The 13,420-nt window shown below is 50.0% G+C and overlaps 1 protein-coding gene across 4 annotated transcripts in view; it reads right to left on the bottom strand.

The window, feature by feature from the left end:
- MYLK (myosin light chain kinase) overlaps positions 1-13,420 on the bottom strand; it is a 192,266-nt gene that overhangs the window by 21,967 nt on the left and 156,879 nt on the right. For all 4 annotated transcript variants that reach the window (XM_037051461.1, XM_037051460.1, XM_037051462.1 and 1 more), the window contains 3 exons: positions 12,069-12,272; positions 2,509-2,726; positions 125-248 (listed from right to left, as the gene is read on the bottom strand). In XM_037051461.1, the coding sequence (XP_036907356.1) occupies positions 125-248; positions 2,509-2,726; positions 12,069-12,272 (546 nt within the window). The remainder of the gene's footprint in view (positions 1-124; positions 249-2,508; positions 2,727-12,068; positions 12,273-13,420) is intronic.

The raw sequence follows: 13,420 nt of genomic DNA, 5'->3' as shown, positions 1-13,420 counted from the left end.
GCAGGCCAGGCGGCAAGACGGGAGCCTGCCACCCTCCTGTCTCTGGCCCCTCAAACATCAAGGCGGTGTGCGGACCCTCCTGCGGGGCTCTCTGCCCCCACCCCCCCAGGTATCCGAGACTCACAAGATGTAGCAGATGACCCCGATGCTCCACATGTCTGTTGCATAGCCAATGGGCTCATAGTTGATCACTTCAGGTGCCACAAACTCTGGGGTGCCGAAGAGGACCTTCAGAGACCCTGCGTTCTCTGTAACCAGGATGGAGGGGAATCAATCGCCAGAACACTGTGGAGGCCGCCCATCGTATGCAGACACCCTCACTGCTGTGCCCACGAGGGACACAGACAAGACCCGGCCCCCAGCAGCTCCCTCCTGGGAGAATGGCACAGACACCGGCATCCCCGTTAAAGAAGTTCCGCGACACTCCCGTGAAACCGACCAGCTGAGCCCTCACGTCAATGTCATCAGAGGGGTGGGGCAGGACTGAGAGGCTGTGAAAGCCCCTCCTCTAAATGCTCTTTCCTGAGTTGTCTCTCCCACGAGTGCCCTGAGGCAGGGGCCATGGCTGGTGCTTGATAACACACTCCAACGCGCACTATGTGCTATACATCCTGCTGCCTGCTCTAGAAGGACTTTCTTTCTTTAAAAAATTATTCGCTTATTTATTTTTTAGAGAGGAAGGGGGAGAGAAAGAGAGAGGGAGGGACAGTGAGAGAGAAACACCAATTTGTTGTTCCACTTATTGATGTATCACTGGTTGATACTTGTATGTGCCCTGACTGGGGATCAAACCTGCAACCTCTGCGTATTGAGATGATGCTCTAACCAACTGAGCTACCCAGCCAGGGCTTACAAGGACTTCCCTATTTATTATAATATTCTCAACAACCCTAAGAAGGAGGTATGACCCCCATGCTCCTGAGGAGGACGGGGAGGCCCAGGGAAGTGGCATGATTTACCCGCCCGGTTAATAGTAGTGATCAGGACCTAAACCCAAGTGGCCTGACTTCCGAGCCACGTTCTTCCTGTTCCACAGCCTCACCGTGTGTAGCATCTTGTCTCTCCTCACAGGAGCTGCTGGGAAGATAACTGGGGAAAACCTTAACCCCGAGGTGGTGCCTCCGAGCCATAAAGGACAAGAGATGTCCAGAAGTATGCACCTAGGCACCAGCGTCTGGAGGACTTGTGAGCCATGGGGGTGGCACCCCTCGGGCCTGTGCGCTGCGTCTGGTCTGGTTTAACCTCAGAGCCCGTGGCAAGTGTTCTAAGACGAAGCACCAAATGGCTCTCAGGCATGGAAGTTCTGCTCCAGCTCCAACATGAACTCTTCCTGCTGCATTTTAACCTTCCCAGTTCTCTGGACTTGGTGCACCTCTCCTCCCACATATCTCCTCACCCAGGGAGGCTGCATGTTGTGTTCCTTGGACTCTGACCCTACCAGCTCCCAGGCCAGTTGTGCCCTGTCTGTTTAAACTGCTAGTGGCTCCTGCCAGAGGCCCCCACACTGTGCCTTGGGCTGGACAGAAGAGAGCAGGAACATTCGCCCAACACTGGGGCACGGAGCACCAGGGAGTCAGAGCCTGGCAGCACCTCCCTCCCTCACTTTCCTCTTTGCTACCTACATGGCCTCAGCTGGGACCGGGCCCCCTGGGAGAAGGTTTGCCAGGTGGGCATTAGCTCCCTGCAGGGCAGTGAAAGAAAGGCCAGCTCGTGCCAGCCCTCAGGCCCCTTGTGGACAAGGCAGTGGTCAGGGGCTGTAGCAAGAAAGCTGTTTCCTCGATTCCTGAGACATCAAAGAGCTACACAGGCCAGGTGGGTGGGGTGGTGTGGATGGCAGACAATTCATCACAGGGTTGGGTCTGAAGGCCCCGAGATGCCACCTCCCGCCACCTGCGCTCACTGTGCAGGAACAGCATCAGAAGCCGGGGCCAGGCCTGGGGTCCTTGTTCCCGCCCCAGCACCTCCCTGGCTCTTGGTGGAATCTGCTGGGCAAAGCTACTGTGAACTTCATTTTCCTAGCCTATGAATTGGGGCTCATAAATCTGCCCTGCCTACAGAATCACATGAGAGGAGGCACGTGTAAAGGTGCTCTGGAAGCTCTAGAGTAGGATACAAATGTGGGGAAGCACCACCACCAAAGTGAGCTTTGCTGCTGAAGGCGCCATAGTGAAAAATATAGAAGGAGACAACAGCAACAACGCATGCTGCACACCGCTTACTCACCATGCATAAGACACTGCTCTTATCACTGCACCGACACAGCTAACAGCTCTGTGAGGTGGGCTGTGTGTTATCCCATCTTACAGATGAGGACTTTTCGACTTAAAAGTCACACAACTAGTGAGTGGTAGGGGCATATTTTGAACCTGAGGCATCTCCACAGACTTTAACTGACTTTAACTCCAGTATTGCGCAATTCACTCTAATACCCAGTGTGTGGGACACGGCCACAGCCACAGCTGCAGCCACTACACGTTGGTGACGGCAGGAGAGAGGGATCGGCCTTACCCAGCCTTCTGGCCAGACCGAAGTCAATGAGCTTGATCCTGGTGCCTGTCTTGTTGACACACATGATGTTCTCGGGCTTGAGGTCCAGGTGGACGATGCCCTGCTTGTGGATGTACTCCACCCCCTCCGAGATCTGCCTCATGTACTTGATGCACTCGCGCTCTGTCAGCTCAAAGTCCTCGTCGATGATGCGCTCGAACAGCTCACCTCCTGACACGCTGTGGGAACAGAGGGGGGCTGTCAGACCACCCGGGCGGCATGAGGACCCCGGCAGGAAAGCCCAGCGCACAAGGGGATGCCGGGCACTTTCTGCAGCTTCCTGAGTCCCAGTCTCCCATTGTGCGAGGAGGGCCCAGGCCTCCTGGTTTCCTGCTTGGGGGACTCCTTCTGCACCCACAAGGCTTTTGGGGGATTCAGGGAACACCTAGGCTGGGTCGCTGCAGCAGTGGTCATGAGCTGAGAGATCCAGACATGATCTTGTTAGCAAAAGAGTGACCACCGGGCAGCTTCCATTCCCCAAATGACGAAGTCATTCTTGTAATCCAGCTGTGGCTTTAGTCATGGAGAATTGAAGCTTAAAATAGTACTACAGGAACAGGAAAGTGTCCTCAATAATGAGCCTCAGCAAATTCATTGGCTGTAACCTGCTCTATTTGTGACCGATTTGCTCCCTCTGGCTGGAGCCGTAGTGTCAGCTTGCTCCTTCCAGTCATAACCACCTTGTCTTGCCTGCTCTGTTGCCCAGGCTGGAAGTGCGGTACATCCTTCCTACTCGGATAGATGTTGGGACCTAGCCACAGTGTCTCTGGGGCCCACAGAAGACATTTCTGCTAAGGACTTCCCCAGAGGCTTCAGCCGGCTGGCATATTGCCCTTCAGTGCAAGTTCATGGCCTTGCTTCTGAGTTACAAGGGTCTTCTCTCCTCCCCTGTCTCACCCCTCTGACCCCTTTCTTGTTCACTGCTCAGAAAGTTGAGCATCAACTCGGTAACTTTTGTAGCAGCTAGACATTGATAAGCTCTTTTCTGCAATGACCCATAGGCCCGCTGACTGAACAAGGCCGGGTGGGCTACATTCTAGGCTGGTCCTCTTCCACCGGCCTTCCCTTTTCTACGGGGCCCCATCATGAAGAAAGGGAAAGCCGAGTTTGAACTCTGCCTTTCACAAGCTGTGTGACCTTGGGTGAACTCATCTTTCTGAGCCTCAGTTTCCTTATCTGTCCCTACCTCATAGAATTGCATAAAATGAAGGAATCTTTGTATAGCAGCATGCCTGACACACAGTAGGTGCTCAGCACATATCACCAAGGACAGACAGACAGGGGCACACCAGGGGGCGCAGCCACCACAACCTCTGTCAGGCTGGCCTCTATCACCACAGGACAACCACTTGCACTTCTGGACCAGCTGAGCAGAGGAAGATCAGCTGTGCCAGGCCGCTGGGGGGCGCTGCAACGGAACTGTGGAACTAACCAAGAAGGAGGTCCGTAGGTGGCCAGCAGGTGGCACCAAGCTCTCCATTTTGATAGCTCTTCCCCTAGGCTGTAAGTCAAACTGCCATATTTTGCTCAAATTTTGGAGGAGAAAAAAAAAAAGCACATTATACACAGGTAGCACTAATTCTGTATTTATGTAATTGTTTTGAATTCTCTTATTTATGCATATGTGTTAAAAGCGTAACCCTAGAAAGCAGTGACAATATCCATGTGCAAATAATACCCTGGAATATGATCACTGGTTTTGTTTCTAAGTATAAATAAAAAGATCGAATGAAGAAAAAAAGAATTAAACAGTTAAAATGAAAGATTTTTTCCCCTGAAAGTTTGGGCCAAAAACGTGGGTGCACACTGTACATGGGAGCACATTATACAAGGCAAAATATGGTCATCTCTGTTCTTAGGTCACAGGTGATACTGAACATCTTTGCACCTCAACAAGGCGGGAAACCAGCACCACCTTGCAGGGCTGCTGTGAAGGCTGTGTGAGTTAAAATGCTTTGAAGAGTGTCTGGCAGATGGTAAGTGCTCCATAACATTAATTATCTTTTTTTTTCCACACGCACTTGAAAAGAATGCATATTCTGCTGCTTTGAGGTGAAACGCCTGAAGATATCAATTAAATCCATGTGATCTAGTGCGTTATTAAAGGCTGCTGTCCCCTTATTGATTTCCTGTTTGGGGGATCTATCCATCACAGTCAAGGGGGTGTTAAATTCTCCACTATGACTTTATTTCTGTCAATTTCTCCCTTTATGTCTATCAAGATTGGCTTCACATATTTAGGTTTTCCAGTGTTGGGTGTGTAAATGTTTACTAGGGTTATATCTTCTTGTTGGAGTGTTAACACCCTTTACCATTATGTAGTGTCCTTCTGTGTCTCTTCCTGTAGCCGTGGTTTTCAAGTCTGTTTGGTCAGATACAAGTACTGCCCCCTGGCTTTTTTACCCCTTTCCATTGGCATGAGACATCTTTTTCCCTTGCTTTACTTTCAGTCTGTGTGTAACTTTTGTTCTAAGGTGGGTCTCTTGGAGAGAGCAGATGTATGGTTATTTCCTTATCCATTCAGCTACCCTCTTTCTTTTCTTTTTTTTTAGTGGATGATTCTAAATGTATGAAATGTCTAGAACAGGCAAATTCATACAGACAGAAAGTATATTAGAGGACATCAGGGTGGTGGAGAGAAGGAAAGGGGGAGTTATTCAGTGGGCACACAGTTTTTGTTCAGGGTAATGAAAAAGATTTGGAAATACAACTTCAACGCAGAAGCGGTAAGGACCAGTGATGGCTGGAGGGGCAGCTAATTGCTATGGAGCCGTTGCTGTGTGCAGGGAGGGCACTCTGCCTGGGCTCTGCAGTCTTCATCCAAGGGCAGACTTAGGTACCGCTTCACAATGGCCGTGTCTGGTCTTCAAGAGACACTTCAGCCTCTTGATCAAAAAGTCTTAGCGGATTTCTCAAAAGAGACCTTACAGGCAAGAAGGGGCTGGAAAGAAGTATTCCAAGTCATGAAATCCAAAGACCTACATCCAAGATTGCTCTATCCAGCAAAGCTTTCATTTAGAATGGAAGGGCAGACAAAGTGCTTCTCAGATAAGGTCAAGTTCAAGGAGTTCATCATCACCAAGCCCTTATTATATAAAATGTTCAAGGGACTTATCTAAGAAAAAGAAGATGAAAAATATGAACAGTGAAAGGACAGCAAACTCACAGTTATCAACAACCACACCTAAAACAAAAGCAAACCAACAGGACAGCTAGATCAGGAGCAGAACCACAGAAATGAAGAACACATGGAGGGTTAGCAACAGGAGAGTGGGAGGAGGAGAAGGGGGGAGAAGGTACAGAAAATAGCATAGATGGTAGGTAGAAAATAGATAGGGGGAGGGCAAGAATAGTGGGGGGAAAATAGAATCTAAAGAACTTGATACACGTGGTCATAAACTAAAGGGGGGGAATGGTGGGGGAGGGGTGTACAGGGTAGAGGGGAATGAAGGGGGGGGAATAGAACAACAACTGTAATGGTATAATCAATAAAATATATATTTTTAAAAAGCCTTAACGAGTTTTTTAATGTTTATATAGTGATAAACGCAATTTGCCACTTTAAGTATTTTTAGGTGTACATTTCAGCAGCATGAGATTCACAGCATCATTCCCTAGGTCTTTTGATTGGAGCATTTAAGCCACACACATTAAAAGTGATTATTGAGGCCGGCCAAGATGGAGGTGTAGGTGGAAACACTGTACCTCCATGCACAACCAAGTTTATGAACAACAAATATTTAAAAACCAGAACACAACCAAAACTGAGAGAAAATTAAACTGTATCGAAGTCCGACAACAATGAACCATTCATCCAGACCTGTAAAAGGGATGGAGTCAGCGGCTGGTGGAGTAGAGTAATGCAGGATAATGCAGGAAAAAGTGACCAGACCGACCCAGGCACACGGGCAGCAGTTGGCAGATCCCAGGCTTTGGGTGGCAACAGGCAGACCCAGTGAGGGCGCAAGGTGGCTGGCTGACCGTGGTCACACATTCACACTCAGATAAACCAGGCAAAGGAGCGAACAGTGAGATAGACTGCACAACCCAGGGCCCCAGCGCTGGGAAATAAAGCCTAAAAGCACCAATTGGAAAAACTATCAAGGGTTGAGGTGCCAGGAGAGGCTCCCAGGCTCACAGAGAGTTTGTTGGAGAGACCCACAGGGTTCTGGAGCATGCACGAACCCACACATCTGGAAGCCAGCACCAGAAGGGCCCAATTTGCTTGTGGGAAGTAGCAGAGGGGACTGAAATCCCAGAGAGAGCAGAAAAAAATGCCATTGCCCCTCTCTGACCCCGCCCCCACATACAGCGTCACAACCCAGCGACCTGGGTTGCCCCGCCCTGGTGAACACCTAAGGCTCCGCCCCTCATAAATAACAAGCGCAAACAGACCAAAATATTATGGCTCAAGAAGAACAGCTCAAAGCCCCAGAGCCCATACTTCTAAGCTACCAAGAGATAGCCAACCTATCAGATGCACAGTTCAAAATACTGGTGATCAGAATGCTCACAGAACTGGTTGATTTTAATCACAAATTAGATGAAAAAATGAAGGTTTCCCTAAGTGAAATGAAGCAAAATGCACAGGGAAATAATAGTGATGGAAAGGAAACTGGGACTCATCAATGGAGTGAACCAGAAGGAACAAAGAAACAACCAAACAGAAAAGAATAAAGAAACAAGAATTCAAAAAAATGAGGAGAGGCTTAGGAACCTCCAGGACATCTTTAAACATTTCAACATTCAAATTATAGGGGTACCAGAAGGGGAAGAGGAACAGCCACAGTGGAAAACTTATTTGAACAAGTAATAAAGGAGAACTTCCCTAATCTGGCAAAGGAAATAGACTTCCAGGAAGTCCAGGAAGCTCAGAGAGTCCCAAAGAAGTTGGACCCAAGAAGGAACACACCAAGGCACATAATAATTACATTAGCCAAGATTAAAATGAAGGAGAGAATCCTAGAAGCAGCAAGAGATAAAGGGACAATCACCTACAAATGAGTTCCCATCAGACTGTCAGCGGATTTCTCAAAAGAGACCTTACAGGCAAGAAGGGGCTGGAAAGAAGTATTCCAAGTCATGAAATCCAAAGACCTACATCCAAGATTTTATTTAGAATGGAAGGGCAGATAAAGTGCTTCTCAGATAAGGTCAAATTCAAGGAGTTCATCATCACCAAGCCCTTATTATATGAAATGTTCAAGGGACTTATCTAAGAAAAAGAAGATAAAAAATATGAACAGTGAAAGGACAGCAAACTCACATTTATTAACAACCACACCTAAAACAAAAGCAAACTAAGAGGACAGCTAGATCAGGAGCAGAACCATAGAAATGGAGATTACATGGAGGGTTAGCAACAGGGGAGTGGGAGAAGGAGAAGGGGGGAGAAGATACAAAGAATACGTAGCATAGATGGTAGGTAGAAAATAGGGGGAGGGCAAGAATAGTATGGGAAATGTAGAAGCTAAAGAACTTATGACACATGGACAGCAACTAATGGGGGGAATGTGGGTGGGAGAAGGTGTGCAGGGTGGAGGGGAATGGGACAACTGTAATAGCATAATCAATAAAACATATTTTTTAAAAAGTGATTATTGATAGGTATGTATTTATTGCCATCTTATTCTTTGAATTATGTTCCCCTGTCATCATCATCTTCCTCTTCTCCTTCTTATTTGTTTATTTTTAAAAGAACCACTAGGGACTATTAAAAACAAAGACTCCCAAGCTCCACTCCTGGGGTGGATCTGAAGATCCATGTTTTCAGGAAGCACCCAGCTCACTCTTATGATCAGACGCATTTGGGAAACACTGACTTGCTCACTTACCACCTCTGACAGGCCAACTGAAACCCACATCCTCTTGATAAATCCCACTCAGCCGTCCCATATGAAATGACCTCCCCCGACCCCGCCACTTGCCACAGCCTTGTCTCTACACCTTCTGTGTCATGTCTGCCCTTTCCTACAACTGCGTGTGAACGCGCCTGAAAGAAGTCTGCCTCAGGCCAGGACCTTAACTATACCTGGCGATGTCTGGCACAGACGAGGTGCCCGGAAATGTTTGCTTTTAAGTTTAAGAGGTTAAGAAAAAGCGAGCACCTGTTACTTGCAGTGCCCTCGGGGACATCTGAGGCATTGGGTAGTGGGAACCGGAGTCACAGAGACAATTAATGCCGCATTTCTAGGGGTAATCTATCCAACAGATGTTCAGACAGGTTGAAACCTATCGAAATATACTTACATATTTTGAAAACTATTTCTGTATTCCATTTTCTAGGATGAAAGGGGGGAGTTACAAAAACAGGATGAATGGTTCTATAGGTTTCCATTCAAAACACTCAAGACTCTGGGTGGAAAGTACTGTCAGGAGAGGAGCTGCCCCCCGCAGGGGTGGGGTGATGCCAAGGCCCAGACTGGTCCACAAGAAATGTGTGCTTACAAATGAACAGTGAGGGAGTGAGTGGGCGAGTGACTGCAGACCTACCACCAAGGCTACGTGCTCCCACGGGATGAAACTTATCCCTCAGACTGGAGGCCTCACCAGCCCTCACTGGCGGCTAGAAGTGGTGCTTCAGGAAACTGGGCGCCGGGACCTCTAACTCCTTGTCTCAGGGACGTAGCTGGATGTTCTCTGACACATTTAGCCAGTGGCAGCACCAAGGAGAGATGGGCCGGAGGTGACGCAGCCTAAGCTGCACATCCGTGCCAGTGCGCAGGGTCCCACCACCACTGGGAAGGGCCCAAGTGCTCCCAGAGGGCAAGGCCAGACTCCAGGCCAGAAGCCTGAGGAGCCTCGGTCTCGGAGCAGCAGTGCTGCAGTGACGGGCGCTCGACCGGTCACCAGAGGCCAGAGAGGCTGAAGACACCAACTCCGATTCCTTGCTGTATCTGAAGCAGCAGAACCAAGGGCTGGGACCCTGGAACACATATCTTTCCCCCTCTGTTACCAGGCACTGTCCTTCTCTTAATCCCAGTTTCTCCATCAAACATGGGGAGTAGCATATTGTACCGCTGAACTCCAACCTTTTAGCTCTCCGAGGCCAGGTCGGTTTAAGCCAGAAGGAAAGTACAGATCGAGTCTGAATCTGCTCTTGCTTCTTGGGTTGAATTCCTATGAGGGGACAAGTTCTCACCCCCAAGTGCCAGCGAATCCTCTGACATCCGTGCATGGAAGTCTTGCTGCTGTCCTGGGGGGGAGGTGTGGGGCAGAGGGATGGAACCCAGACCGCTGAGCCTTCTCACATTTTCTCCCAACATTTTCCATCCAGCCTGCCAACTCTTGATTCCAAGCTAAGTATGGTATTCTGCCCACGGGTGCCGCTGCCCGGCCTTACCCAAGCGGGGCTGCCTCCTACCCCCGTCCCCGCACGCCCTCATGAACTTGCTCATGGTCTAACTTAAGATAAGACAGTTATTCCCATGTCCCCACATGCCCACACTGCCTGGACCAAGCAGCCTGGCTTAGAGTGAATGTGAGAAGCTGCCCCCACAGGGCTGTGGTGAGGGCCAGGTCCCAGACATGGCTGAATCTTTCCTGAAGCGGAGACATAAATCTGAGTTTGGCGCTGAAAACAGAGTTTAAGATATGAATAAAGATTTTCTTTGAATCTTTTGTAGTTCCCCAGAATTTTAGAACCAAATGGGAGTCTAATCCAAATACCTCTCCTACTAGGAGGGTTTGCTAATTACAAAATCACTGCTAAACAGCAATAGAACCTGAATAGTAGGATTTGTCCCACAATACCTAGTTGGGTGTTAAAATGCTCACAAAATACTTTTCAGTGGAAAAAAGACCAGGATACAGAAACAGTCAATGCATCGTACTATAAAGAATGACTCTCAATTACAGAGCACTGTGCCCACCATATGTCATTTCGTTTAACCCCCACATTATTCATGGGGCAGTTTATATCCTTTTACAGGTATCAGCACTAAGGGCTGGCACAGTTGCATAATTTATTCAAGGTCGCACAGCAAGTAAGAGGCAGAGTTGGGACTGAGGGGAGGTTTATCAGGCTCCAGGCTGCGCCATTAACCACGGCGCCTTCCTAAGGAACATAAACTGAAAGGAACACATCAAAATGTTTTCAGAACAAGGGGAGGGGGTCACACCTGGAGCTCAGGGCTGCCTCCCTGGCCTCCCTGGCCTCCCTGGCCTCCCTGGCCTGGGAAGAATGTGCGAACAGTCTAGCATTCCTGCCAAAGGCTGAAGGCCCTGCTGTGGAGGAGCAGTTCAAGGATGCTAAAGGCAACTGCACACTATCTCTCAGAAATTTCAAACGCACGTTGACCCAGCCCTCCCACACTTCTGGGGATTTATCCTACAGGATGTACACGGGCACGAGTAAAGAACTGCTTGCTTATAAAAGCAAAAGCCTGGAAATTGCCCACCCTCCCATCAAAGGCAGACGATGAACTGTGGCATAGGCACTCGAGGCTGCTGTGAGGAGCAGGGAGCATGACGCAGCTCACTGGCTACTGACACGGGACTATCTCCAAGATAAACCGTTGAATGGAAAAGAAGCAAAGTATAGAATCCTGAGTGCAAGTGACCTTTGTGTTAAAAGGTAAGAAACTGTGGATATATGTATTCTATACCCTTGCATTTTCATAAAGGAACTGGAAAGATATAGACAAAACCAATAAAATTGGTTCCTGGTTGGGGGGGGGTAAGAACCGGGTGGTAAGATGGGGGCAGAAGTGGGAATGCGATTTTTCATGGCAGGTGATCTCACAGTTTTTGATGTGATAGTATCTAGTAAAGACAGTCAGATCAGAAAAAGGAAAAGAAATGCTTAAAAAAACACACACCGTGGAAGACATCTGGCTTACTGATGTCAGCGTGTGCATTTGTGTGTGATTTTAAGTGGGTGTGTATGTTTGCACGCATGTGTTTGTGTATGTGGATGCAGGCCCACCGCTCAGAGGTGAGAGAGGTGGAGGAACAGGACGAGAGGGAAGACTGGAAAAGGAAAGCCTTGGCTGGAGGTCATCTGATCCATCCCCTGCCTGTGTACAACCCCGCACAGGAAGTGCTATTGTTTGGAGAGTGAGAAGTCGAGACAGCACAGAAGAGCGAGGGCCGGGCATGCAGAGCACAGCAAAGGAGCAAAGGCCAACGCTTCTATATTCTGAGCTCCCAGCCTAGTCAGGAAGCTGCCCTGTCCCTCCGCTTCCACTCTAAAGCCACCTCTAGACCCGAATGCCCTTGGAAGAAACCAAAGAGCACTCTCACAGGGAGCTGAGGGTGGGAAGGGCACAGGGGCCCTCAAAGAGCTGCCTGTTTGTTATGAAAATGAGCAGGGGCTGCAGTGGGCTGGTGGTCAGCGGGTCAGGCCCAGCGCTGTGCACAGGGCTCCTCCCAGCACCTGGCCATGTGGGCTGGTGAGCATCTTGCATGTCACGCCCCTGCTTGCAGCAGAGGGGCTGAGGTGGGACAGTGGGGGGGACGCTTCCGGGGCTCCCAGGCCCAACCCCCCCCCCCCCCGGGCTGCTGGGCAGCAGGCTACTCACATCTCCAGGACCATGACGATGTTGGCCTTGTCTTCGAACGCATCCACGCACTGGACCAGCTTGCGGTGATGGAGGCAGTTCATGATGCTGATCTCCTCGCGAATATTCTCTTTCTCTTTTGCTGAATATGCCTTGAAGAATTTCCCTGCCCAGATTTTTCCAGTTTGCTTTTCTACAAGTCGAAAGACCTGTCCAAATTTCCCGCTGCAGGTGAAAGGAGAGAAAAGGCCAGTTTGGCCAAGCTTTCCACTAAGTGGGGGTTGGCAGACTGTGGCCTGTGGGACAAACCCGGCCCGCCTGTTTACATAAAGTTTTATTGGAAATATGCCCATTTGTGCGCACATTGCCTGTGGTTGCTCTGTGCCTGAATGACCGAAGGAGTAGCTGCAACACAGACCGTGTGGCCCACAAAACCTAAAATGCCCATTATTGGGCCCTTTAAAGAACAAGTTTGCCAGCACTGCTCCAGAACAACAAAGTGCATTTCTAATACTGCAAACCTACTCCTTCTTTATCGCTCGTCAACCTCAGTCTGTGCCCCACTTCCCCTCCCAGGCACTGGCCGGTCTTGCTGTTTCCCCGGGAGTGCCGTCTCCCTGGTGAGGCCTCAGGCTCAGCTGGTGGACTTTTTCCCCTGCCCCACACAGGGACCCATGAGGTTGGGGTGAGAAAGTCTTCCCTGAGTGGCTACCCTCCTTCCACTCCATGCTTCAGCACTGTCCCCTGGGGACAGTCCAGGAGAGCCCCTCTGCCCGCTGTGGGTCCTCTGACACAGCTTCCACTGATGGGCAGGCTCCTCGTGGGCACTGGTACGAGGCTGAGAATAAAGCCGAGCCCCATGCCCTTTTCTTCCACCTCCCGTACTCCTCCGGGAATAGTGTCGGCGGGAGACGGACAGCCTGGGCTGCTGCTGCTGGAGGGCACGGCTCCGCTTGGCTGTGATGAGAGCTCGGGGCTGGGGCCCACACTCCGGGGAGGATTCAGAGCACGGACCAAGTTCATAAAGTGAGCCATGACGGGCAGCTGTGCATTCCGAGGGGTGCGTTTTACTGAAGCACTAAAGCTATAATCGGTGAAGTGAGCACCGCTCAGGCTGGACTGCCTCCTGTGGGTCTGTTGGTGGGATCCTGGAGACAGTTCAACGCAGACCCCATCCGGGCAGGACTCGCGAGAGCCTCTCACAGAGTCGGGCCAGCACAGAACCACATGAGCAGCTCCTGCGAGAGCCCGGGTGGGTGCCGCTCCCGGGGAGGCCGACAGGGTCAGTCCCTGCCCATTCTGCAGGAACAGCAGCCTGGGGGGTTGGCAAAGCCCAGGAGAGAACAGGAAGACAAGTACGGAACTCAGCTGTG

Source organism: Sturnira hondurensis, unplaced genomic scaffold (genome assembly GCF_014824575.4).
Source record: "Sturnira hondurensis isolate 20B ecotype Veracruz unplaced genomic scaffold, ASM1482457v3 Scaffold0007222, whole genome shotgun sequence".
NCBI classification, from domain to species: Eukaryota; Metazoa; Chordata; class Mammalia; order Chiroptera; family Phyllostomidae; genus Sturnira; species Sturnira hondurensis.
This window is presented reverse-complemented; position numbering and strand designations above follow the sequence as displayed.